We start from the raw sequence: 26,855 nt of genomic DNA, 5'->3' as shown, positions 1-26,855 counted from the left end.
GTCAAGTCTCTTTCAAAATGTTCCTTTTTACACCATGGATGAGCAATGTTGGATCGCGTAATATCGTAGATTTTTTATTAATTCGTACAAAATGCAATATATGAAGTACAATAATGAATTAAGAACTTATGTTAACAAAAGTTGTCTCAATAAAAAATACATTGAAACATGGCCGTCATTTTATAAAACTTGGCAAACTATATTAAAAACAGAGCTGCAGAAAAATCCGACTGCAAAGTTTGGTACAACAAAAGCAACTTATATTAGTGCACTCGATAAAATACTTTTTGCTGAATGCAAACTTTTCAATTGCCTGAAACGCCCTTTTCACATATAACGAGTAGCATTGTAGTCAAGGTATTTCGCACTCGGAAAATCGACAAAGGGACAAGCAGAGTTCACATTTCCAACCTTTTTTTGACAAGCAAATGTAACAGTCAACATTTTTTAATATTTCATTCAAATTTTTAAACGTTCGAACATGGCTGACAAATATTTTATTTGTATTTGTATGTTTGTTCGTTTGTTTTTCATCATAACTATAGAATAAAATATTGAGTTTCTATTCAATTTGAATCTTGGAAATTTTGATTTTTTTTTAATAAAAATAGGTTGGCCATCGATTAATATTGCGTGATAAAAGTTTCATAAAAATTGGATAAACTAAAATGAAGCGAAATAGTCTTATAAAAGCGGATTTTGAAAAAATCCAAAATATATTATTTCAATATACACTCTGTACATAGTGTACATGCATTTAAATGAATTTTATACCGATGTCACATTCAACAAAACGTATTCAAAAAAACAATATTTTCAAGGTATTCACTTCACTTGCCCTTTCACGATTTTGGTAAGCGTGACAGTTCCAACATGTATCATTGTACATTTGTCAAACTACCTGTTCCTGCGGTTACTCCCGTGAAGGAACTTATATCTGTACCTGGGTAAAAGTCTATGTCATTTCTCACCTACCCGCTTTGAGCAAGCGTGATGATTAATGCTCAATCCCTCTCCGAGTGAGAGGAGGCCGCAGCCCAGCAGTGGGACGATGAAAAGGCTGTAACAGTAACATATCATTTCTCAGGCTCTGCATTATCTTATCTGTGTACGAACTTCAACTTTTTAAGTTTTTTTCTTGCTCACTATTAAATCAAAAGAAAGGCTACATATAATGCCCATCAAAAACCTAACTTAACTACCTAGATATAAATTGCGTAACTAACCCTTATGTGAGTGACGAATAAAACACCTTTAGTAGAGTGACGAGGTACCCGGGTACCTTCATACAGTTTAGACGTAATTTAAACAATCAAGGTCTGTTTTAACATTACCCTCACTTTGATATTATTATTTTAGCTAAGCTAAACACTTGAATTCACTCAATGCATCGTGTTAGATCTCGTGGCTAAATATAAAAATTCAGGACTAAATGTAACTATGGATATTTTTTTTACATCTCTTCAACTGGCTCATTCCTTGAATTCGTGGAACATGACACTAGTTGGAACGGTAAGAAAAAATAAACGGTTTCTTCCTCCAAATATGCAAGCACACAAGGAGAGGGTGATTTATTCTTCTAACTTCGCCTTTAGCAAAGAAGCAACTGTGTGCTGCTATGTACAAAGCAGTAATAATGTTGTCATCAATGCACATGTCACCAGTTATTGAAAGTGATAAGGAAACTGCCGAGCCAGAAATAACTTTATATTATAACAAAACCAAAAGTGGAGTGGACTATATGGATAAGTTGTGCAGAACGAATCGGTGGCCTTTAGCACTTCTTTACAATATTATTGACATTGCAGCTTTGGCAGCATATGTATATCATTTACATGGAACATAACGCAAAATTTGTCTTGAGTGACAGACGTAGAAAGTTTCTGAAATCATTGAGTCTACAACTGTGTGGTAAAAATATAGAAGAAAAATAATAAAAATCCATTGTGACATCAAAATTACATGTAAGATCTGCAATGCAGGACGTGCTTGGCCAAGAACTAAGGCTCTCGATTCCTTCTGGATCTACAACTTCTATAAGTCGGACCAGACGAGATTCTACAGGGCGTGTTGCAGCCGTCGGAAGTTGCTTCATATGCAGAGAACTCAAATGCAAGCAAAGAAAAACACGAAAAGCTTGCACTAACTGTAAAAAACCAGTTTGTGATGAACATGCAGTAACTCGCACAACATGTACTAATTCTGCATAAACAAAGAATTTGTGATTTTTATAGAAATAAAACATCATAAAAAAATTATTATTATTTCATTTTTGTACCAAATTATAAATACTTTTTTCATTGTCATACAAGACACAAAGAGGTACCCGGGTACCTCGTCACTCTATTGTGAGTTTATATTATGTTTTGGTTTCTACAAAACATTGTAAATAGTTGACTGGGTTAAAAGATTAAAAAATATATAATTTATAAATAGTTAAGAGCTCTCAGGAAATCACAGCCACCTACAGAGCGTAAAACATACTTTTCGTTAAATTTGAAAATGCTAAAGGTACCCGGGTACCTCGTCACTCACATAAGGGCTAAAATAAAATTAAAAAAAAACGCGCAGCCAAACCAACACCCCACAAAGTCTAGGATGCAACCTTATAAATAAAACTGTAATTAACGCACTTTTCACATACAGTCACGGTACAGCAGCCATGCACGTGAAAAGAGCCTAATACGTTTAGTGCAAAACACCGGTTTTTGTCGGCCATACCTGTCACCGCAGTCTAGGACACCTTTTTGGCTGTCGGTCATACCGAGAGTAACGAGGAAACCGTAACAGGGTTATAGGCTGCCAGTCTTTCGTTTCTACGAATATTTCGATGCTTAGAAATGAGGTTTATAAATATTTATTTAACTTTATGCAATCACAAAGTGAATTACAAAGGCGGACTTAATGCCATAGGCATTCTCTCTAGTGGTGGATAATATATCATATAGCAAAATATAGCACCGTGCTTTTTATGCATAGCATATAGCAAATGCTATCGTGGCTCACAGTTGTTGCTACTTGCTAAGTTGCTAACTTGCTAATAAAATATCACACGCGTGCTGTCTCTGTCCGTCGCGCGTCGCAACTCGCATCATGCAGGAATCGCAATCGCAGCCATAGCAGACTAGCAGAGTAGCAGACACGGCGCGGCGGTGGGCGGGGCGGCCAGTCGTCGCATGCTTTGCGTTTGCTATCGGTCGCTCGCGCTAAATAGATTATTTTTGTACATACTATCAATGAACTTTTAAATACGCCTATAATTGCTTTTCATAACATACCTAGTTTATTTCATAAAAACACTTACGCCCGAAATGTATATTTACAAATTATTAATTTATAGCGTAAAATCAATTAACGACAGCCCTAAGCCTGAAAACTACTGAAAAGTATGAAGGAAAGTTCATTGGTTTTTTACTGTTCCATTTTATCGTAAGAATTCATAAACGCGATGTAATATTCTTAATTTCTTGTATAGCAACTTAGCAAGCAACTACAGCAAACAGTCACTGCGCTTGCTTTATTCGCACCTACTTAGTGAACCTACGCATAAAATAGCATGCTATAAATATAGCAAGTAAAATAGCATGATAAAAATTTATAGCATTTCGCATATAGCAAGTTATTGCCACATAGCAACTTTGAACACCACTAATTCTCTCCAGTCAACCTTAGAGTGATGCAGAGATAGCATGGTAGGTGCATTAATTAGTTAAAAAGACATGTTTAAGACAATTTTCAAGAATAACAAAATTGGATAATTATCTATTTTACGTACCGTCAGTTGCACAAAGCTCCATTAATATTAAAGCTTCATTAAATCTATTGCTAACACTTTTTATCTGGTTGACAAAGAAAGAGTCGGAAAAAAAATATTCATCTTTATTTATCTATTCACAAAATATTTACATTAATTGAAAATAATTGAAAATAAAATAAACTTATATATATATACAACTTAAAACTAATATAGGGCATCAAAAAATTGCTCCTCATCGCTGTCACCGGGTAATGTACCCAAAAGACTGGCAGCATTGCCACGTTGGATGGCAATGCTCAACCTCTGTGCGAAATAAAAGCCAGCCTTTGGGTCCCGGGAAGTGTCAACCAGGCGCTGGGAAATATCCCTGGCAAGAAGGTGGGCGCTCGGACCCCACGGCCCTAGAGTTTCAACCCCAAACGGCTCAAACATGTAATTGCCTATAAGGTTACTATATTTGCGCCGCTTGAGGTTCTCTGCTTGTGCAGCGGCGGAGCCAGCACGACATGCAGTTCCGGGAAGGTGAGATGGCGCAAGAGTGTCGACGCATGTCGCGTCCCACACTAAAGTCCTACCCACCTTCCACGGAAATAGCGACATGCCGTCTGGTCTCTTGCCATCGTCGCGTGCCAAGCCATTTGGTTCGAGTACGGCTGGCACGCCGACGGCAACAAGAGCGCGACGGATCACGTCGTTTATGTTGGCATGTCGTGGTATGCGGCCGGCACTCCGGCTGCACGACAGGCCGTGGTGACCGAGGCTGTTGACAGCTTCCCCGCAGTGGCAGCGATGAGGAGAGCAGCATGGAGCACCTAGTCGGAGGCAAACGGCGAGTCTGAAGGTGGTGTCATCAAACATGGTGCCTGTGTTTGAGGACGGAAGTGCAAGAAGCCATAGACCCGACTCCCATTCACCCACAGCCAGTAGGCGCGCTCGCTCTGCAGAAGTCATTGACGTATCGATTAAACTTTTCCGTATTACTCTGCAGAGCGGCTCATCCCACTGTCTCTGAGAGGACAGGTTGGCGGGTAAGTCGGTGTTGGGGCATGCGACTTTCCAAGCGTTTAAAGCCTCAGTCAGGCTTGGCACCTCAAAATTGACCAGTGTGGTGGGTAATATTTTCCTGATCAATTTCTCAGTGCCATGGACCGAGGAAATAAAGGCTGGTAAACTTACACTGGAAATTTTACGGACACCAAGTCCTCCCATACGGATGGGAAGAGTCGCTTGAGACCAAGCTCTGTCGTCCAAGGCCACATTTAAAATGGATGATAGTGTATGTCTTATAATTTCGTCGATTTTGTCCAAAAGGTTGGTGTGCTTCCATAAATGGGAAGCACGCAAGTTATATGTAAGTTTTGGTCCAAAACAGCAGTACCGTATGATGGTGATGGCTGCATGCATATTAATTTTGAGTAGCCTTTCCGAAACATCATTAAAATTTTGAATTTTCTTCTCAATAAAATCCGAAAATGAATCTTCCAGTATAGGCGATCCAAGGAGGCAAAGAGAACTTTGGTCTATCGGTTTAATTTCAGGAGCTATTGCGAGGAAATTTTGAAGAATAGTCTGTCTGTCAGTCGAGTCGGGTATAAAAAGTTCACATTTAGATAGGTTGAGGTCGAGGCCAATGTCGTGGAATTTATCTTTTAGGAAAATTAAATCATTAAGAACAGTATCTCTGTTGCCTCCCAGGGTCCCGTCGTCGAGATACCACACGTTAAATTCAGAATTTAGCTGCCGAATAATTGGGTTAATCGCCAAACTAAAAATCACAGGCCCGAGTGGATCACCTTGTTGACAGCCAACAGCGGATTCTAACAGGTTGTTCCGATATAATAATTTTGTTGGGTATCTACAAGGTGTTGATTTGCATTTGTGCCATAGTTCAGGAGGAGGACATACAATACGTAAATAATCAATTGGAATTACAGTAGATGGGAAATAACTAATATGCACTGCTTTTTTTGTCATTGTAATGTCGTGGTATTTCCGAAGTAATCCAATTTTATGAATGAAATTTATGAGTGATCGTTGCGTATGCTTTGTGTTTGCGTTTGTGTGAGGGAGCAGCACGGTTTTAACGCCAGTAACATACGCGCCAAGTTTAAATAAGGGCTAGATGACATTTACGGAATTCGGAAAAAAAATTAAAGAAAAAAAATTACGTACCATTTTTTTTATTGATTTGGGTCGAGAATCATTAGCATAATTACCTCCTTGAATATGGCACGGATGCAAATCAACAGCTTGTATAACATTGCCAAAGAAAACTGTAAATTTTGGGTATTTCTTTTTTGACTTCTGCCAGCAAGGTGTCCCTATTCACCGAGTTGAAGGCGTTCTTGATGTCAACCTTCAGGATGACATCTCCTTTCCCATGATTTAAATAGGTCGACAGGGCGTGTACGGCAGCCTCGCAGCCCCCTTTCGAGCCGTAACCTAGCTGCAGGGGCTGAAATTTTTCCGAAACTTCCTCACTACAAAATTTAGAGCAGATTTTGGCTACCATACGACGGTAAGTAGTCCCCACGGCAATTGGACGAATACCGCCATCCTTTTTGCGCAGAGCACATAGATTGGCTCCGTACAAAACGTCGATGACGGTTTCGTCCACCTTGCCGGAGAGCATAAGGTTGGTCAGGGCCGTAAGCTCCTTCAAAAGCGACTCACCTGCTTCCCCGGCGCTTGGGCAGGTGAGATCCTTTAAATGTTGCGGACTCAAGCCGTCGAGGCCGCCTGCAGAGCCGCATCTGAAGGAGCCTATGGCTGTAACCAGGTGTCGACCTGTAACTGTGAGGATATCTGTGTCCGGATCAGGAGGTTCGGGAAAAGAGAGGTCATCGGCTGGGGCAGGGTGTTTACTCTCCAGAGCGGAAAGTGTCTCTGGAGAACACGGCGCCACCACATCACTGCTGAAGAGAATTCTAGCAGCCCCCCGAATGTCACCTTCACTCAACTTTGATTCCACTAGGCGTGAAATATTTGAGCATCTTTGAGTCGGTAATTTAGTATCGAAATCTGTATGGCCTAAAGTTGTACAATTGTCTTTAATTTGTTTTGTTAGTGACTTTTTGTTTGCCAAACTTTTCTGAACATGCAGAATTCTATAGGGGAAGGTGAGCAATTCCTCCCAAGCACGTTGCGAGTTCTCTCGTGCGGCCAGGCGAACACAACCTGCCAAGTGTTGAGCAACCAGAGGCCTGGCTCCACGGGGAACCCGCTTTAATATTGGGACAGAATTTTTGAATTTCGATAGTTTTTGCCAAAAAGGATCGAGAGTTGGTGTAGTTGTGATAAGAGTTGGGTTTGGCGCGGTCACATTGGTAGGCCCTGGGCACTGGGATTTATGGACCTTCCCAATGTGTACGCTCAAACCCCGCTTACCTTTAAAAAAGCGTGCCTGGGGGCACAGGGGGCATCTCTTCACGGCATCCAGTGATACCGAAGATTGACCTTCACTTTCTACCACATCATTGTCGTCGTGCATCCGTTAGTTTTATTAATTTGCACTTAAACACTACAATAAATAATTATAAAAAACACAAGTAAACAAAATCAAAATCAAAAGTCAAAGTGACGGGCAGTGACGGGCGGCGTCTCGGTGGCGCTGTCAGGGGCCGCGCCGCCGCGCCGCGCGCCGCCGCGCCGCTTCATTTCGGGGCAGGCCTAGCCGGCCAGTCTATGATGGTACCACTAAGTTATTGAATACTCCAATCTTGTTCTGTACATTAAATGTATGTACTAGCAATGTTTTGACGTTTTTCGTATGAAACGTTATTTACATATTTTAGCGGGATTAGAGCAGAAATGGGTTGTTGCGGTTTGCAAAATAAATAACACTGGATAAAATGGGAACGTTCGTTGGTTTTTGGTATTTTCCAGGTCCCGCAAATACAATATAAATTATTATTCAGAACTATAAACATCTGACATAAACACGTATTATCCTTTTTCATTTTTACAGAGTCGGAAATAGATTTAAAGAAGCATTAACTTTAATAGAGCTTTGTGCAACTGACGGAATATGTGGCTAAGTTAAAGTCGATCGGTCGGTCATAAAGTTAAGCAACGCTTGGCGCGGTCGGTTCGTGGATGGGTGACCATCTTGTCATTACGAGTTTTCCGTGCTTCGGAAAGCACACATTCCGCTATGATAAATATCTACGCTACTATTCCACGAAAAACTACTTTTGAAATTAAAAATATAGAAAATGTTGATGTTTTATACACCGGGAAACGATTTAAACCACTAATAATGCAAAAACATACATTTCTTCTCTCGCAAACATTATTTACTAAAGTGCATTCACCGGCAAACTGCTGACAAACAAGTGGGCCGACTGTTGGCCAATTTTTTTTTAAGAATATCGTGATTCCAATCAACGATTTTAGTCGGTCTGATTCCGGCAAAAACCTGATCGTTGTTACGTATGTACTATCACTCATATCCATACTTATAAATCGCTCGATCAAACTGTCGGCCAACTAAAAGTTTGTAGTGTGTTCGTACTCTTTGGTATGTACTTTATATTTCGCTGAACAAACATTGAAGAAGTATTTTCAGTTTCCTATTTCTTTCTGTATTTGGAGTAAAATAGTAGTAAGCATATAACAACCCAGTTCGTTTTTCTTAAAATAGAAAATTATTTCGAGCTTTAAAATCTTCTTTCATACTCGTGTATGTTCAAATGGAATTTTTAGTCATATTTACACTGACTTTAACTACGTATTAACTTTACTCTAGTTGTTTGTTTTGTGGTAAATATGGAACTGGGTTGTATGAACTTGTTGATAATGATTATGGCGAGATTTCGCCACAATATACTGATATATGTACCTACATATGTAGTAAAGATAAACATTCCAAACGCCAAGTCGATCTTCAAAAAGTGAAAAGAGTGTCTATGGAGTTACTTACCATTTTCTTCTCCCCACTCTCTGGAACCGTGCAACTTGACGTTTCTAAGTTACGTCTACACGGTGCATGTAGCTGGAACAATGAACATGCGCAAGTGACAAGTGACAAAAGGACGCGGGTGGGGGACCTTTGGTATAAGCGCGAGTCACTGGACCCACACGTTTTTGAAATATATTTTACAAGCGCGAGCTACTTGCACCGTGTAGATGCACCCTAAAGAGCTGCTATAGGCCTATTTGAAATAAGAAACATTGTCTTTGATTTGGAAAAGTCTTAACAGTTCTGGATCCTATCTTCAGGTACCACGTGCTAGAAGACGGGGCCGGTGGGTACTTGCTGGAGGTGCCGTGCGCCGAGTGGCCTGACGAGGGAGAGTGGAAGTGCGTCGCAACCAGCAGCGGCGGCCGCGTGGGCATCTCCACTTGCTATGTCACTATGGATGGTGAGAGACCTTCAGTTTATTATCTAGGGCTGCCATCTCCGCCAAACCCGAACAAACATTCAAAAAAACGTGGACATTTGGTGTAAATCGCATATTTTCCCCAGACGACGACGAAATGAACGATAAAAACAAAACAAGACCTAATTTTTATTAATTCATTTACAATATACTTAAATTCAATGAGGTGCTTCCTTACATGAATAGTGTCCGGGTTTTCCCCGGACACTTCTTGAAAGCCCTTGAAAAAAACATTTCAAACAATACAATGTTTGTAAACATTTTTTTTAATACTACTGCCGCTTGACGTGCTGTTTTACCGACCAACAGACGCGTTATTTAATAAAGTACCATCTAGCGGAACTATTTTGAACCTCTTGAACGCTGACATAGAAACAAAACAGGGGCGCGATTCTACTAATTTTACTCAAGCGACATACGATTCACATTCGTCTGAGATCCAATCACGACTCAATTACGATTGAAGCGTATACGTGGCAGTCCGCTATTTTTTTCTTTTAAATAAACGTTTTTATCCTTTTCTGTGCTTCAATAATTTATTTATTTTATTTATTTATTTTGTTTTAAAGAAAGCTTACAGACTAATTACACCAATTATTTAACAAAGTATATAAAATAATTGCTAATGACAAGCTTCCACATGTTTACAGAATTATATTAAGTTCATATTTTTAACAAACAAACGTGTTTCACTTGCTTCACTTTTATACTTAATTCAAGTAGGAATAGGAGGATGGGAACATTTTAGCAGGAAACAGGTAAATGAACTACATGCGTCTCCCATCAAAATAGTCCGTATTCAAAAATTTTCTTATCTTTTGTGCGCTAGTGCAGAATAGATCAATATCCAGGTGAGATGGCAATTTATTAAAAGCTGTAACGCTGCGTATGCAGAAGGCATTACCCCTATAATTTGTTGATGCGTGTGGTGCCTGTAGTAGAGGCCGTTTTCGTAATTTGTTTTGATTGGTACGAATAAATATTTTGCTCAGCAGTTCGGGGCAGTCAACAGAGCCATTTGCGATATTTGTTAAATAACATATGTCATTAATATTACGCCTTAATTCAAGTGGTAAAAAGTGGTATCGCTTACAACGGTGCTCATAGTCGATAGCTCATAGACAATAATGAAGCATTATTGTCTGCAAATTATTTTCGATTGCAATATGATTGTAGAGCAAACTACCGTATAGACCAAATGGCAGACCAATCGCAAACCCTTTCGAATGTCATTGGAATACGATCGGTCTTTTATTAGTAGCAGAATGCAAGATGTGGTTAAAACTGCTTTTGCGATTCAATTTCCATTCAATTTTAACATTATTAACTTAGGAGAATCGGTCCCCAGGTTTAAATGGAACGGGTCATCTGCTTCGCTCCACTGTGGTGGCCTAACGTTAGTTGAAGGTTTCAAGTTACATGTCAGGCCTTCTTTGAAATCAGAATACAAAATCATTACGAATTCGTAATCATCTTAGTTCTTGCTAAGCATTGGCGAGTTACATTCGATGGGTACAAGCAATACAGAATTGTTTTGTATCTAAACGGAATATTTTAACTCAGGCACCTGAAGATATACTTAATAAGTTATGTAACAATATATGTAAAAAGTAAATGAGATTTAATTGCTTGTGCTTTATATTTTCAGTGCCCAAAAACTACCGAAAACCGAGATTCATGGAGAACCTTCAAGCGGTGTTAACAGAAGAAGGCCTAGTCTCCTTCGAGTGCAAAGTTGTAGGCTTCCCAACACCTGTACTCAGCTGGTTTAAGGATGGACAAGAACTGAAGCCAGGAGACGTCTACCAACTAACTGGTACCAACTCCTTAGGGTCTTACTGCTGTATAGCCAGGAACTGCATGGGCCAAGCCAGCAGTTCTGCTGAACTGACCGTCGAGGATATCCAGAACCAGTTGAATGAAGAAGAGAAACTACAGCTGTTCTCCAAGAATCAGGCGCCGAAGTTCATCCAGGGTTTGAAGAGTGTCGAAGCTAAAATTGATGAGCCATTCCGTTTTTCAGTTAAAGGTAAACTTTTTCAATTTAATTCTTCTTCTTCTTCCTCCTGTCCTGTTCCCAATTTTATTTGGGGTTGGCGCAATATGCCATTCTCTGCCATTTTCCCCTGTCACTCGTCATACTGACACTTGTAACTTTGACTGAATTTAATTAACTGCAAATAAATACTTGTGACTCAAGTTCTGTTAAACGAAGTCTCTATTCAAGTGATTTACTCAATTTAGACAAGGCATACGCATTAGCGTACATTACATTAATTTCTACACATTACAGTATATTGTACATTACGTTAGTTTCTTCACCTGCTCAAAATAATTATTTATCATCTATAAATAATGAATATAAATCATTTTAATTGTTCATTTCAGTCGCCATTCCGCCTGAACCGTCGGTACTATGGTACCGAGACGACCAGCCGGTGGACGAGTCTTCTCGCTGCCACCACGGCCGGGAAGACCGAGGGGTGTTCTACCTCGACATCCAAAGCCTCGAGTTCCTCGACCAAGCCGAGTGGAAATGCGTCGCTATGAACGACTTCGGACACAGCGTCACCTCCTGTTTCCTCAAACTAATCATACCTAGACACTATAAGAAACCTCGATTCTTAGAGAATCTTCAAGCAATATTGTCTGATGAGGGGGCCGTGAACCTCGAATGTAAGGTCATTGGTGTCCCTCAACCTGTACTGAAATGGTACAAAGATGGTGAAGAACTCAAGCCAGGTGACATTCACAGGATCATATCTGGCCAAGATGGCACTTGCTGTCTAGGAACTTATACGTGTGAGGCACAGAACTGTATGGGTATTGCCGCCAGTTCTGCTTCACTACTTGGCTTTGAAGATTCAATGAAAGCAAAGAAGAAGAAAGCTGAAGAACAGGCTTTGCAAAGGAACTTATCCCTCAGCACTATACATGAAGAAAGAACTTCACAGATGTATGATACTCCTGTTGGCGATGTAACTACTCTTGATGATAAAGGTGAGATCTCATTCTCTTTTGATGGGAAAGAAGTATCGGTGTCTCTGTACGAAACTCCGGACTTGACCGAAGAAGAAGCTTTACAAATTGTTGAAATGTATGCTGACCAATTATCAGAAAACATTACAGAACACAATGTGGTTGAACTCCCTCCATTAAGATTCGTGAAAGAAACTTCGACGTCTGGTAATTTGTTGATGGAGGCAGTTATAATTGACGTCTCACCCGATTACTTTGTGCCTGATGAAGATATGCGTACTGAAGCAGATATCGAAGATATATCGATAGCCGACGAAAACGGTCCACCTCAGTTGTCGTTAGACCAAGATATTGGAATGGGAGGAGAGGACTATTTAGAGAAAACAATGGCAATGATGTCGGAAGAAAAGTCAGATGTTTCTCTTAAATTAGGGAGGAAGAAGTCGGATTCCCAGAGAAGTGCCGATGACTTTTTCAGTTTATCACGAGATCAATCTCTGTCTGAAGAAAAGAGGGATGATGACACTCAAGCGATGTCGGATCTACAAAGTTTTGCGAGCGCGCACAGTTCTGGAAAGCCTAAATCTAAATCTTCAAAGCCTTCAGGAGAGGATGGTCAGGAATCATCAGAGCCTACAAAAACTATTCTATTTAAGGATGAAGTTTTGCGTCAGTCGTCATTTGAAGCAGAGCCGTCTCCTGTTATTAAGCCCAAGAGAGAAAGGCGCACCAGTCGTAGTTCAAGACGATCCAGCTCAGGCAGTGAAAAGTCGGTAAGCAAAGCCAGGGAAGACGTCCTCAGGAAAAAAGAGTCCGTAGAAATAGAATTACCCAAGAAACCGTCAATTACAGATGAAGAATTTAAGAATAAAATGGTCAACATCAGCACTTCGCTATCTAAAGTAATAAATGACGTTCAAATTATTGAAAGAGATATCATTCTCAAGTCTGAACTCATGTCATCGGCAGCAACGGCTTCGAGAAGCTTAGAAATTATAAGTAGTTTAATTTCTCCATTGTCGGAAATACATAGTATTGCAGATGCTGTTAAAGAATCTGCTGTTGAGTCTAAAGAGGTCAGCAGTACATTATTTAATAGTCTGCCGCAGCCATTGAAGGCTCTTCAACAGTCATTAGCCTTTATTGAAAAGTGCATTGATATGGAGAGTGACAGTAGAACTCTTGTAAAAAAGACTTGCGTAGCATTTATCGAAACGTGTGGAAGTGAAATGCAGAAATTAATAACAGACATTAATTCTGTAACAGCTACAGATTATTTGCTCACTGAAGACAGAGTTCTTACAGAAATCGAGTCATTAAATAAGGAAATGAGTACAGTTATCAAATTTTCCGCAGACACTATCAAAGCCAGAAATCTTCTTAGCGAAGCAAGTGAAATCAAAGTCGACGAACCTTCTCTTGAAGTCAAACATCTGAGGGATACTCAAAAGGCAGTATTTGAATTGAAAAGTCCTCTGATGTCTTTGCTCTGCATCGCTGAAAGTGCTGGAAGTGGTAAAATTATAGATGTTGCTAAAGTACGCAACAGTGAAGTTATTCTCAACGATATGTCCGGTTCCATACAGGACTTGCAAACAGCTCTAGAACAAATTGAAACACTGTCGGTAAAAGAATCAACTTCACCGTTACATAAATACAATACTGAAATTATTGAAACTGTTATGGAGTCAGTTGTTAAGCTAAGAACTTCTTTTGAACAACTCTCTACTGAATCTGAAGGTGAAGATCAAGCCGTCCTTAAGGAAGCAGTAGCCTCAATTAAAGAAAACCTCAACAAAATATCGTCACAAATAGAGGTGATTGAAAAGAACGTTGGCACCTTTGACGTCTTGCAGAGTGAGAATAAACTGGATGCTTTGCAAAAGATGGCCCAAATCCTTATTGCTTTGGAAAATAACCTGCCAAGATTAGAGCCGTTGCCAGAAATTAAAAAGCACATGACGGTGTTTCACAAAAACTTGACGAAAGTGTTAGAAAATGTAATAGAAAGTAACGAGTCTAAGAAATATTTCACTCTTATGGAAATTTGTGACGCAGTTAATAGAATTAATGCGTCCATAAAGAATCTAGATGTCGATAATGTATTGCCTCTTGCGAGTCTACACAACACGTTAAGGATTATACAAGACCAGTTTATCACGAATGTTTTTGATTCAGAGCTGAATTGTTCACTTCTTACTAATATAGCAGACACCTTGGTTGGTATTCAGGAAGCTATCAATACGGCGGAAGAAATGACCATACATGTTGATTCTGAACACGTAAAGGCTATAGCACCTCATGAGTACGGCGAAACGAAAGCTAAAGTAGCAATTGAACATATTGATCATGCAATAGCTGCAATTGAAAATGTGAAAGCAATAGAATCCACTCAAGAATTTAAGACAAGCATTACGCCCACACTGGAGAATATTTGCCCTGTTTTAGAAGAACTGAAAAAGAGTATAGCTTCAACTAAAGCTAGTGGAATCGAAGAAGAACATATTTCTGATATATCAGATAAATCATCATTTGCCCAAACATTCGCTACTCCACTCTGTGAACTTAACCAGAATATAATGGTTTTGAATCAACAGATAGTGGAAAATATTGAAAGCTTCAAACAAAATAGTGAAATTATAACAACTATAGCAGAACCACTTCATGAGCTTCACACAACTTTAGAAATATTACAGCAGGATGTTATATCTCAATATGGTGAAGATGTAACTCCTTATGACGTAAGTGTAAATATGGCTAGCGCTGTACAAAATCTACAAAGCTGTATTTTAATGATACAAGAACAGGCTGGAGTAGAAGCGGCTGATGAAATGTCAACATTAGAAGATATATCAGGAATAAAAACAACAGCAGACACTCTTCCGTCTGACCGCTTAGTGCTACCAACTGCCGAAGAAACTGCTATTGAACAAGCGATATTGCCTTTCAATCAGGAGGTTCAAAGTACAGCAACAGCACAAGCATTACAAACTTTGAATGAACACATCACTGTATTACAAACTCCAGAAATAATTGATGCATTAGATACGTTATCTGAAGTCAGTGATTATTCTAGTCTAAAGTCATTCGTTATAGGATTAGGTGAATTGCATTCAGGAATCGAAGAGGTTCTACACCCTCTTATTATGGAGGGATCAAATGAAATACCTAATTTATTGAACCCGTCAAAGCTTACAGCTATTGCTGAGCCGATGCAGGAACTACAGCAAAGTTTGTCGGTGTTAGACACAAGCAACATTCCAATATATGAAAATTTGTTAGAAATGCCGACGGAAAGAATACATTCCGTGATTCAGAGCGTATCTGAATTTAAAGAGCATTTAGATAAGTGTATGCTCGCTGTATTCCCTGCTATGCAAACGGCCAATAATACAGTTGAGATAGCAAACAAAGTTGGCACACTAAGAGAAGTGTGCGAGCATTTAAAAGACATTATTGAAACTACTAAAACTGTCGAAAATATTCCAGTGCCAGAAGAAGTTAAAGCATTGGAACGCACTGTTGATAGTTTACTTGATGCTACCGATGTCTCCAAAGGAATCAAAATCGAGCAGGTGAAAACTATTACAGAAGAGTTATATGAAAAAGTCGCTACTGTGCAAGAAGAACTCATACAATTTACCCCGCAAGCTCCAGAAAAGTTGGCTAAAGAAGTTGCATTAATTCAAACTATTGATGAAGTGCAAAGTAACATTGCTGTACTAGAACAGTATGATTTTGTGGACCTATCTCGTGCTTCAGACTTGACATGTACTTCACCACAAGTAGCCGTGGAAATAGAATCTGATTCTCTTATGCTGATGGAAGATATTGTAGATAGTGCCGTTAATGTGGTGCAAGATTCCAAACCAGACTTGCCAATGGCAGACCTTATGATAGTTGAAGACTTTTTCAAGACTTGTAAAAGTGAATTTACAATTTTGCGTTGTCTAATATCAAAAGCTACAACTCATAAAAAGATAATAAGATTATTACAAGAGTTTACTTCTCTACAAAGTACAATCAACGATTTTAAAATAAAGAAATCGGAACTCAAACTAACTGATGACCTCAACGGCTGTTTAGCTACTTTCCTTATTCATGCTGATGATTGCCTCGAGAATGTTCAAAGCTCTCTCGTGAAGATAGTGGACTCTCAAGCTGAACTTTTGATTAAAGCACCATTGGACAAGTTTGAAAATTCAGTTAGCTTATTAGAAACAGTAAAGAAAACTAAAGACGACAAACAAATCATTGAAACAGTTGATAAGTTTGTACAAATTATTGAAACCGCCAAATCTTCTCTGCAAAATATACAGATTGAGATTGTTGACGAAATTAAAAGTGCGAGGCCTAGTAAGATTGAGGATAGTACACTATCTGACATGATCGAAGAATTCGCCACATTTATCGAAGCAGAAAAACTGAAAAATGAGGATATGGGCACAACAGAAATGCTTGAAAAGGTATCAGTATGTATCGAAAAACATAACGATTTCAAAGATGCGAGTGGTACAGGAAAAACTTTGATCTTGTTGAAATGCCTATCAGACTGCACAGACATATTACAAGAGAGTCTTCTGCAAGTGAAGATTCCGAAACAAAAGTTAGAAGAAGGACCTCTGAAAGCAGTTTTGACGGAAATGCTGGAGCCTTTACAAGCACTACACAGTCAACTAACAAATGTTCAAGAACAAGTCCTAAGAGGTGTGGATGAAGATTCAATATCTGTTGATATCACAACTACAGAATCTCTTGTACAGACCATGACAGAGAAACATAAAGAAATGATGGAGAGGATGGAAACAGAAGAAGTAATTGCCAATGAAGAGATTTCTCTAATCATGGAAGTGGATAAAGAAATACACTCTATACAAGATAGTCTGCGATCTTTAGAAAACGCTCAAGTCGCACAAGTTGTAAAGGAAATTGCTAAGCCGGTGGAAGATATTGAGAAGTCAATGCACTCTATTTTGACTTCGGAAAAAACAACTGCTTACAGTGAAGAACTTCCAAAAGGTGAGTTTTTCATAACAAAGAATAATGATAAGTTAATGAGTAGTTCTTTAACCAGGGTTAAATCTTTAGATCTGTTGTACCTACTGACCAGTTGTAGAACATAATAATTTGTAAAATTAATTGAAACTGGTTGAAACCAATAGTTATTTAGACTTTAGACACAAGCCACGATTTAACTTACGTTACACATGTACAATCAGTTTAATTAGCTTTTTGCCAATTACGAGGTAATTTATTACATAGAAAATGAAAATAACCTTGTTGGTCTGATATCTTCTACATATAGCAAATTTTGTTTTTTTTTTTTTTGTCTCCGTACTGGGAAAGTGGGAAAGTTTGATAATTTTAATAAATGTATTGATGTCAATCAAAATTTTTTATAGATGTCAATTCGAATATCGATTCTTTGGAAAGCGCAATTGACCGTTTCATAGGTATTGAAATGGATCTGTTAGTCGCATCAGGCACTTTTAGCGACGCTGACTTGAATGAAAGCCTCACAATAGCGAGCGAACTGCAAGGACTATTGGCACTAAACCCCGATGATTCGGCCTCTTCCAAAATATCAGAATTAAAAACTAAAAAAATTAAGTCCCTTAAAGCTATAATGTCGAAATTCGATTGGCAAAGTACAGAAGTGTACAATGGCAAGAACCCATTAGAAATTGAAAACATGAAGCACGTATTCCTTGCCGCTTATCAGCTATTGGTTGAATTGGACAAAGTAGATAAATTGGAAAATGTTGAACTTAAAGAAGGTAAAGTTAGAGTGGATGTCAATAATTTGGCTTAGGCTACATTAATCAGCGCTTTATACAAAGTTCATCGTATAAAAAGGATTGATGCTGCTCGTTTAAACCTCATTACTATTAACTATTTAAAAAATGATTAATTGATTACCTTCACAAAAGTACAAGTGAAGACCAAATTAATATAACATAAACATCAATAAACAACATTATTAATCCCATTTTTCAATTTATGTTATTCTAAAATCTTCGTGAAAATTTTCGTTCATCGCTGGTTAATATTGTCGCCGATGTTTTTTTTTTAATCCCAGTAATTCTGTTTTAAATCATGCAAGCGATACAAAAACGTAATTGGATTAACGTGGCATTTATTTTTCAGAAAAAGCTAAGCAAATTATTCAGCATATTGATCAATACATTGAGTTGATTGAAATAGTTGAAGAAATATCAGCTATCATAAAGATTGACGATTTGAAAGAGACTATTGATATTGCGAAAGAATTACGGGAAAGCATTGCTGCTTCAGAACTAATTACAGAAGAAGAGGCAGGTCTTGGTCGGGAGACAGAAATTCGCAAAGAACAAACCAGACTGGCGCAGAAACTCCAAACAGCATTGTCTGCTCTGCAAGTTCAAGTCCTTGAACACGTGCAAGAGTTAGCGCCAACGCTTAGTACTGAGGTTTTACAGCGCATTACCAGAGTAACTGCCCAGTTGAGTGCAGACTTGGTTGCTGTTACAGGAATTCGAGTTGCACTACAGGCTCCAGCTGAGCCTCTAACTGAAATCGAACAGGCGACAGTAGAGTCTCAAGCAGTCGTAGCCATTCCAGAACTAGTTACAGCTACAGAATCAGAAGAAACTATTCTAGAGCAAACTGGTGTAGTAGATCAATTATCGTCTTCTGAGCAATTATTTGTAACAACAGAAATGTTGGAAAAAGCTATCGCTGTAACTAAGGAAACAGTCACATCGGAAGATGCTGAAATTATAGCCTCAGAAACAACTTTAGAATCGGCTAGCCCTCAAATTGATGAAACACTTGCTGTTGAGGGTACTCAAGCCATTGTTATGGAAACAGCTAAATCTGTAGATACAGAAGCAGTTATAAAGGAAGATGTAAAACTTAGTGTTGTTGATAATCAAGCTCAAGAAGTAGCTTCTTCAGAGATATTGGAGACGGAATCTGTTAGTGCTGTTGTGATAGAAGACCTTGGACCAGTGCTGCACGAAGTTGAAGTGGATGAGAAGCATGTTGATATTGGATTAAGCCAAACAGCTGAACTACAAGAGCCACTTAAAGCTACTATCGGTAAGTTACTTTGTTTTCCTAATTATACTGCTGTATCGTGTTCTTCTGGAGATTTTTATTCTTTACTTTTGTTTTTCAGAACTGTTAGTTCAACATATAGACCAGTTTATGTGTGATGATATAACAGAAATAATAAACGAACTGTCCAACGTCATCAATGCTGAAGAATTGAAGCAATCTATTAGTATTGCCAGAGAATTGCGTGAGAACATCGCTGCTTCTGAAGTCGAATTAAAAGCAGAAACTAGTGATGTTCTGAAGGATGATGTCAGTACAGGAAATGCACAATTAGCACAACAATTGTATACAGCCTTAGCAGCGCTTGAGAACTTATCATTAGACACTTTAGCAGATGTCCCTTCAATCAACAAAGATACTTTACAACGTGTTGCTGCAATCACTGAAAGTTTACGAACTGATCTTGCAGCGGTCGTCGCAACACAAACCGTATTTGAAGAAGCAAAGCTTGAACAATTGGAATCTGATACCAAGCAAATAGATACAGAGTTAGAAGTGGCTAATGAAACTATTCCAGCTGATAAAATGAAGGCCACGACAATTGCAGTAGGTATAGTACAAACTTCTGTATCAGAAGTTAAAGATGTAATGACGATGCAAAAAGCAGATGAAGAAACTGTGAAAGAAATGCAAGCCGAGGCTACATTAATGGAACAGTTGGAAACTCATGCTTCTCTTACATTGGCTGAGAAAGAAACGTTTAAAATCAGTGCGACAATTGATGAAGCAGTAGCCATTCCTTCAGACACTGAACCTATTACTTTGGAAGAAGTAACGGAGAGTGAAATTAAAGCAGTCAGTTTCGAGCAGGCGGTGCAGAAGTCTGAGGAGCCACTCAAAACAGCTACAACAGGTAATTTCACTTTTTATTATAATTTTTGGATAATTTTTATTTAATTCAATGAAAGTTATGATATTGATGGAAAACGAAGTTAGTCTATAATTTTTCTATAATTTATAGTGACTTATTTCTTTTACCCAAGATCACTGATTAAATGACGTTATTATTTCTTTTGAACATTTTATAAGTGTCGTGAAAGTTCCAATTACCTTTGAAATAATTAAGTGACACACACCACTTTTAACAGAAATTTTCTTCTAAAGATTCTATGTTCACAGCCGTATTATAATACTGTACACTACATCTGAGTTACATGTTTTCAGAAACACTATTACAATACATCAATGATTACTTATCCGACAACATTATTGAAACAATTGATATAATATCTGCAACACTTAACGTTGATGACCTTAAACAATCGATAGCATTTGCAAGTGATTTACGTGTGAGCATCGAGATGGCTGAAAAACCTGTAGAGGCACAATACGAGCAACTTCAACAACTACAAAATGCTTTATCTGCAGTCCAGGAACTTACTTTACAAACTGCTGATGAAGTAAAACAAGTGATCGGAAACGATGTTTTACAGCAATTAGCCGATACAAGCACACATTTATCAACAGAAATTACAGCTATTATATCTCAAGCAAATGTACAACTGGCAGAAGAAAGTAAAGCAAAATCAGACGAGGATAATGTTAAATCGTCCCAGAAATCAGATGAATCTGACACTACAAGTCTGGAAAAAGTTCTTGAACAATCAGAGAGTAGCGTCGAAGTTATCACGGACATTTCACCAGAGAATGTCACAGCACTTGAAACTGGACCGCTTTCTACAGAAATTACTACAGAAATAACAACTTCTAATGAGACTCTCACAACAAACCAAGAACAGGTCGCCCTTGAAATAGTAACCCAACATATTAGTGAGGATTCCAAGAAAACTAGTGCTGAACTTGGAGTCGAAAATTCACTCAAAACAGTTGTTGAAACTGAACAACTGATAACAGAGAGTACCACTACTGATAGTACTGTTGTCACTGATGATACAAAAGAGCCCGTCAAAGAATCTCAAGCACTAGAAATCTCGGAAACTATCCCCGTCACTGACTCAATAATTAGTGATGAGGCTCAACAAAACATAGAATCAGCTGCTGAATCAGCAAACGTGACTGAAGAATCTGTACGTAGTGAAGGTGTTGTTTCTGAACAACCAATAGTGCTCGAAGAAGTGACTCCAAGCGATGCTAAGCAAGACAGCTCTTTGAAAGTTACGGAAGTAATAATGGAGCCTTTGGATTCTACTGTAACAATCACTAAGGTTTCCTTAACTGAGCAAGTAGGTGATATGATTTCGGAAAGTCCAATAGAAGTTGTTGATGTTAAAGAACAAGACCAAAGTGTACTAAAAGATATAACTTCAACTGCTGCAGTTGAAACTGAAGCTCAAAAAGCAGAAAATATCGTGCAGATAGCTCCAGAAAATATAGTCACTGATATTGTAATCAGCGAAGAAACATTGCCGTTGGACGGTGTAACAACATCGGGAGAGGCTATAGTAGAAAAAATCGCAGCAAGCGGGGATGAAGTTGTTACTGTTGAGGATATTATTTCACTTGAACAAGATAAGCCACATTCTCAAACTGCTGAACTAAAAATAGTTGATGAAATAAATGTTACAAAACTTGGTGAACCTTTGCCATTAGAGACTGTTGTTCAATTAGATACACCATCCAATGAAAGTAAATTTGCTACTGAAACTTTACCGCCAGAGGGTGTAACTACATCGGAAGAGGCCATATTAAAGAAAATCGCAATATGTGGGGATGAAGTTGTTCCTGTTGAGGATGTTATTTCACTTGAACAAGATAAGCCAGACGCTGAAACTGCTGAACTACAAATAATAGATGAAATAAATGTTACAAAACTTGGTGAACCTTCACCATTAGAGACTGTTGTTCAATTAGATACACCATCTAAAGAAAGTGAACTTGCTACTGAAACTTTACCTTTAGAGGGTGTAACCACATCGGAAGAGGCCATAGTAGAGAAAATCGCAGTAAGTGGGGGTGAAGTTGTAACTGTTGAGGATGTTATTTCACTTGAACAAGATAAGCCAGACGCTCAAACTGCTGAACTACAAATAGAAGGTGAAATAAATGTTACGAAACTTGGTGATCAATTACCCTTAGAGTCTGTTGTTCAATTAGATACACCATCTAAAGAAAAAGGGGCTGATCAAGAATCCGTAGCATTATCTTCACCTGTTGTTGATACAGAGTCTCAAAATATAGAAACTAATACCCAAAATGTTAGTAAAGAGGGATCAAAGATTGTGTTAGAAGAACAGTCAATTTTACCTGTAGATCAAACTGCTACCAAACAACTTCCCGAAGAAGAAAAAGCAGTTGAAGAATTATCTAAAAAATCTATGTCTCTTATCGAAGCAGAATCCAATAATGCTGACCAACAGACCATAACAGAAAGTGAAAACGTTGATAAAACAGCAACTCAGAATTTGTTGGGTTCAGAGAAACAGATCAATGATTCTAAAGATCAGGCACAACTTACCAAAGAACTACTAGAAGATGAGTTTAAGGACGCAGAATCGTCCTTATCTGATATTGATAAAAACCTCCCAAATGTGCCTGTTGAACAGTTGCCTACAGAACAACCCACCATAGAAGAAGGAGCGATCACGGAAACTCCAGAAAAATCATTACCGATTATTGAAGCAGAGTTCAAAGATGCAGAATCGTCTGTAACTGAAATTGATAAAAAAGAAACGAAGGACTTGGTCGATTTAGAGAAGCAAACAAATATTTCAGTTGAGCAGGTAGCCAAAGATCAGCCCGACATAAAAGAAGGTGTAGTCCAAGAATCCTTAGAAGTATCCTCAGTTATCGAATCATATTCGAAAAAATTGGAGCAGTCCATAACTGAAGGTAAAGAAGTTGATGTAAAAGAAACTGGTGAGAATTTATTAGACGCGGAGAAACAGATGAATGCTTCTACTGTACATGAAGTAACCGTAGATAACGCTGATACACTAATTATTATGGAAGCCAAATCTACGCCTTTAGAGCAAACAACAACTGAAGCAAAAGTAGATGTAGTTGAAAACGCCATAGTTAATATCGAGACTGAAAATACCCAGGCTAAAGCAGTGCAATTAGAACCTGAAAAAGACAGTGCTATAGCAGAAAGCTTTGAAGAGACTTGTAAACAAGCGACCGAGAATGAAGCCGTTACAACAGCGGGTAGTGAAGTTGCTGATTTAAGTCCAGCTGATCTAGCTTCAGCTGCAACAGCAGTGACTGATGTAGAAGAATCTTTAGTGCAAGAAAAGGTTACAACTTCAGAATTGACCAATCAACCAGCTGATCAGGGAACAGAAAGTGTTAGTACAATACCGACGGACGTATCAGATTCAGGAAATGAACAGGCCGTAGTTGAGAAAACTATCCAAGCAGAAAAAACAATCGTTAATGAAGTGGTGGAAAAATCACTCGAATGTATCGGTAAAACTCCAGAAGTTATGGAGGCAACCCCAGTTCTTCCATCTTCCGGTGAAACAATTACATCTGATGGAGCTATAGCAACGGAAACAGAACCAGTAGCTGATAGCAAAGCAACTAATATTCTTGAAGACAGTAAAAAGAGTGCAAGTGTTACTGTTACTACAACTATGACTGATGAGATAACTTCAACAAAGGCTACAGAAGAATCTTCTCAACCAACGGATGCCATTAAGATTGGCATTGGTAATAATGAATGTCGTTATGCTGCATAAATTTTGTAAAAGAGCTTTTGTCATTCTTCATAGCTACACAGTATGATGAACAGTTTAAACAAATTGGTGGCGTGGGTTGTTAGAATTTATCTCATCGCCTGGTATCGTATTATTTATTTTAGTAATTATAGTTCGGCCATTCAGAGAATGCGTTCCTGACACGTCGCGATTGAACTGACGACGTAACTACATTCATTGATTATTGATATAATAATGTTGTTTTAATGCTCCTCAATTGTTAAAACGGTAAACAACCAGCAAAAATATTTTTATCGTAACTGCAACGCCATTGCAAAGTTACGTCGTCAGTTCAATCGCGACGTGTCAGGAACGCATTCTCTGAATGGCCGAACTATAAAATTCCATACTGTGCAGTTATAATAGCGTAGAAAGTAACACTGAAGCGGGCTTTGACACTCTTCATCATCTGGCTAAATATGATTAATCCTATGCCATATAGTAATATTGTATACACCTATTATCTAACTTATTACCTACTATGTTTTGCTATAAATATTTAAAAAATTGCATCAAAAAACTCCTCATCGCTGCCCACCGGGAGTGTATCCAAGAGGCTGGCAGCATTGCCACGATGGTTGGCAATGCTTAATTTTTGACCAAAATAAAAACCAGCCTTTGGGTCACTATATGCCATATTCAATTTAATAGATAATAATGGTATGCTTTGCACATTTTATTGTATATCAACTTGGTCATTACATCGTTAGAACTAATAATATATGATAATTTTCCCAGCGGTTCTGATACTCACATAAGTAAAATTTGTACAATGGGTCTCTGCTTAATTTATGTTAACTACTTTTCACAAACACACTACATTTTACTGCTTACACTACACACAAACATACATTTTCACTTACATTGACGAAGTTTTCTTTTGGGAAAGTAGATCATTGGTGTTCAAGTAGAAAGCATATTTAATTTAAAAAATATTTAATAATTTAAATTAATATTATTTTTAAACTGAACGAAATAGATGACGACCTTTGAACTGCAAACTAATCATTATAAAATTACTAAAAACCATTTAAGCATCGCAAATTTGCAAAATCATAAATAATAGCTTTCTTTTTATGAAACATGTAAAACACAATACAAAAATGTGTTTTTTTACAGAAACACTTTTGAACACACTTGATGAATATCTATCTAACGATATTATTGACACAGTCGGTAAGTTGTCTGTGACATCAGAAAATACAGAAATTGCAAAATCAATCCTAGTCGCTCAACAACTGCGTGATAGTATACTCCAAGACATTGTATCCAAAAATACTGAAATTAAAATAAATAACGATCAATTTGCGTTAGTTCAAGACTTGAATAGCGCTTTATTAGCCTTGCAACTAGTAGCTCTTGAAAGTATAGAACAAATAGACGGAACAACCAACAAAGAAAGGTTGATAAAGGTTCTTAATATTAGTGAATCATTTGCTAGCGTACTTGATGTTTTAATATCAGAACGTTCGAAAGCGTCTGTGGATAATGAAAACGTTGATAAGTCAAATTCCAAGGTTTTGGAGAAAATAGAACCTGAGCCTGAAATTAGAACGGAAACTTCAATAATTGTTGCTGATAGTAATGAATCTCTAACTGCTGAAACTTCACTTGCTAAAGAGAAAATCTTGACAGATTCGAACCCACCATCAAATACTCTTGATACTGATGAAGAAAATAAAAAGGACAGTAACGAAAGTGAAGAAACAGTCTTTAATAAAGATGAAGCAACTACAGAGATTGCCAAAACACATGAACTCGAAATCAATGCGAATGAAAAGGTTACCATAAACCAAGATAATAATAGTAACGAAACTAAATTACAAACAGCCAAAGCTAATGTTGAAGAAACGGGGCTAGAATCAAAACCAACAACTCATAGTGAAGTAATTGAATCTTTGCTTATAGAAACCGCTAAAACTATAATAATACCAGTAGTGGGGGAAGAGTTTGATATTCAAGAATTAGCTGCCAACGTAGGAGTTTCTGAAAAACATGAAGACAATGGTAACTAACTATTGAGTCTTTTAGTTTTTTTTTTTCAAATACATTTTATAGCGCGTTTAGAATTTAAAAACAGACAAAAAACGCATCGTAAACACACATAGCTACTAGTAAGTGCTGTGCCTATTTTGAAATAGCAAACTATTCTCATTTTATTTATAAGCTCTGTTGTCAAAAAGTTAAATCTTAAATTTTATCTCACATTTGAAAAAAAAATGTTATTTTAAAAATTACATTTTTAACAATTATTAAATATACATAAATTCTAGTTGTCCATAAAACAAAAAAAAACCTTGAAATATCTTTTAAAAACCTACATTTTCAGAATCAAGTGTGGATATTAACGTAACAAAATTACAAGATAAAGGTAATAAGTCTATAGACGAACTAAAGAAATCAGGCGATGAATCGCTTTTGAAAGAAAGTACAACACCACCTGATTTGGAAATTGCTGTTTGTGATCCAAAAGAACAACATTCTGAACTAGAAATACAGAATGACTTATATGAAGAGTCAGTAGATAATCTCATTGATACTGATGGCTTAGTTACGACAGAATTGGAAAATTCTCCTGTAATTGCGACAGAAACAATCCCTAGTCATGAATCAGATGGTACTCGGGACGATAAAAGCGAGACAGTTACAGTTTACGATTATTCAAAAACTGTTCAAGGACAGGACGGTAACGATAATTCTGTTTATAATCAATTACTTGATATTGTAGTTACAATAACTTTATCATGCATTCGTGAAAATAATACAAATAAAAAGGATTTATTAAAACGCTTTCTAGAAATACAATCAAAGTAATAAAAAATAACAAAAGTAAAAGGCTATTAAATAACTTAATAAAAGCTCCTAAACCTTAATTCAATTCGTAAATAATTAAATACCAATTTGGAAAACCATATTAATATAAGAAAAAAAAACTAACTAGCCATTTTTCAAAAATAACTTATCGTAACAAATCTATGTTATTCT

At 37.7% G+C, this 26,855-nt stretch overlaps 1 protein-coding gene across 8 annotated transcripts in view; it reads left to right on the top strand.

Moving 5' to 3' along the window:
* The window catches only part of LOC124644856 (titin homolog), a 52,770-nt gene that overhangs the window by 1,530 nt on the left and 24,385 nt on the right, over positions 1–26,855 (top strand). For 3 of the 8 annotated variants that reach the window (XM_047184476.1, XM_047184471.1, XM_047184470.1), the window contains exons 4-12: positions 8,978–9,120; positions 10,787–11,167; positions 11,527–17,136; positions 17,520–17,894; positions 18,265–19,197; positions 19,277–20,068; positions 20,380–23,823; positions 24,990–25,877; positions 26,200–26,556. In XM_047184476.1, coding sequence (XP_047040432.1) covers positions 8,978–9,120; positions 10,787–11,167; positions 11,527–17,136; positions 17,520–17,894; positions 18,265–19,197; positions 19,277–20,068; positions 20,380–23,823; positions 24,990–25,877; positions 26,200–26,556 — 12,923 coding nt within the window. The remainder of the gene's footprint in view (positions 1–8,977; positions 9,121–10,786; positions 11,168–11,526; positions 17,137–17,519; positions 17,895–18,264; positions 19,198–19,276; positions 20,069–20,379; positions 23,824–24,989; positions 25,878–26,199; positions 26,557–26,855) is intronic. The other 5 variants (XM_047184477.1, XM_047184475.1, XM_047184474.1 and 2 more) reach the window with 4 other exon arrangements.

Source organism: Helicoverpa zea, chromosome 31 (assembly GCF_022581195.2).
Source record: "Helicoverpa zea isolate HzStark_Cry1AcR chromosome 31, ilHelZeax1.1, whole genome shotgun sequence".
Taxonomy (NCBI): Eukaryota; Metazoa; Arthropoda; class Insecta; order Lepidoptera; family Noctuidae; genus Helicoverpa; species Helicoverpa zea.
The sequence above is the reverse complement of the archived record's forward strand: the minus strand, read 5'-3'. Positions and strand labels throughout refer to the sequence as shown.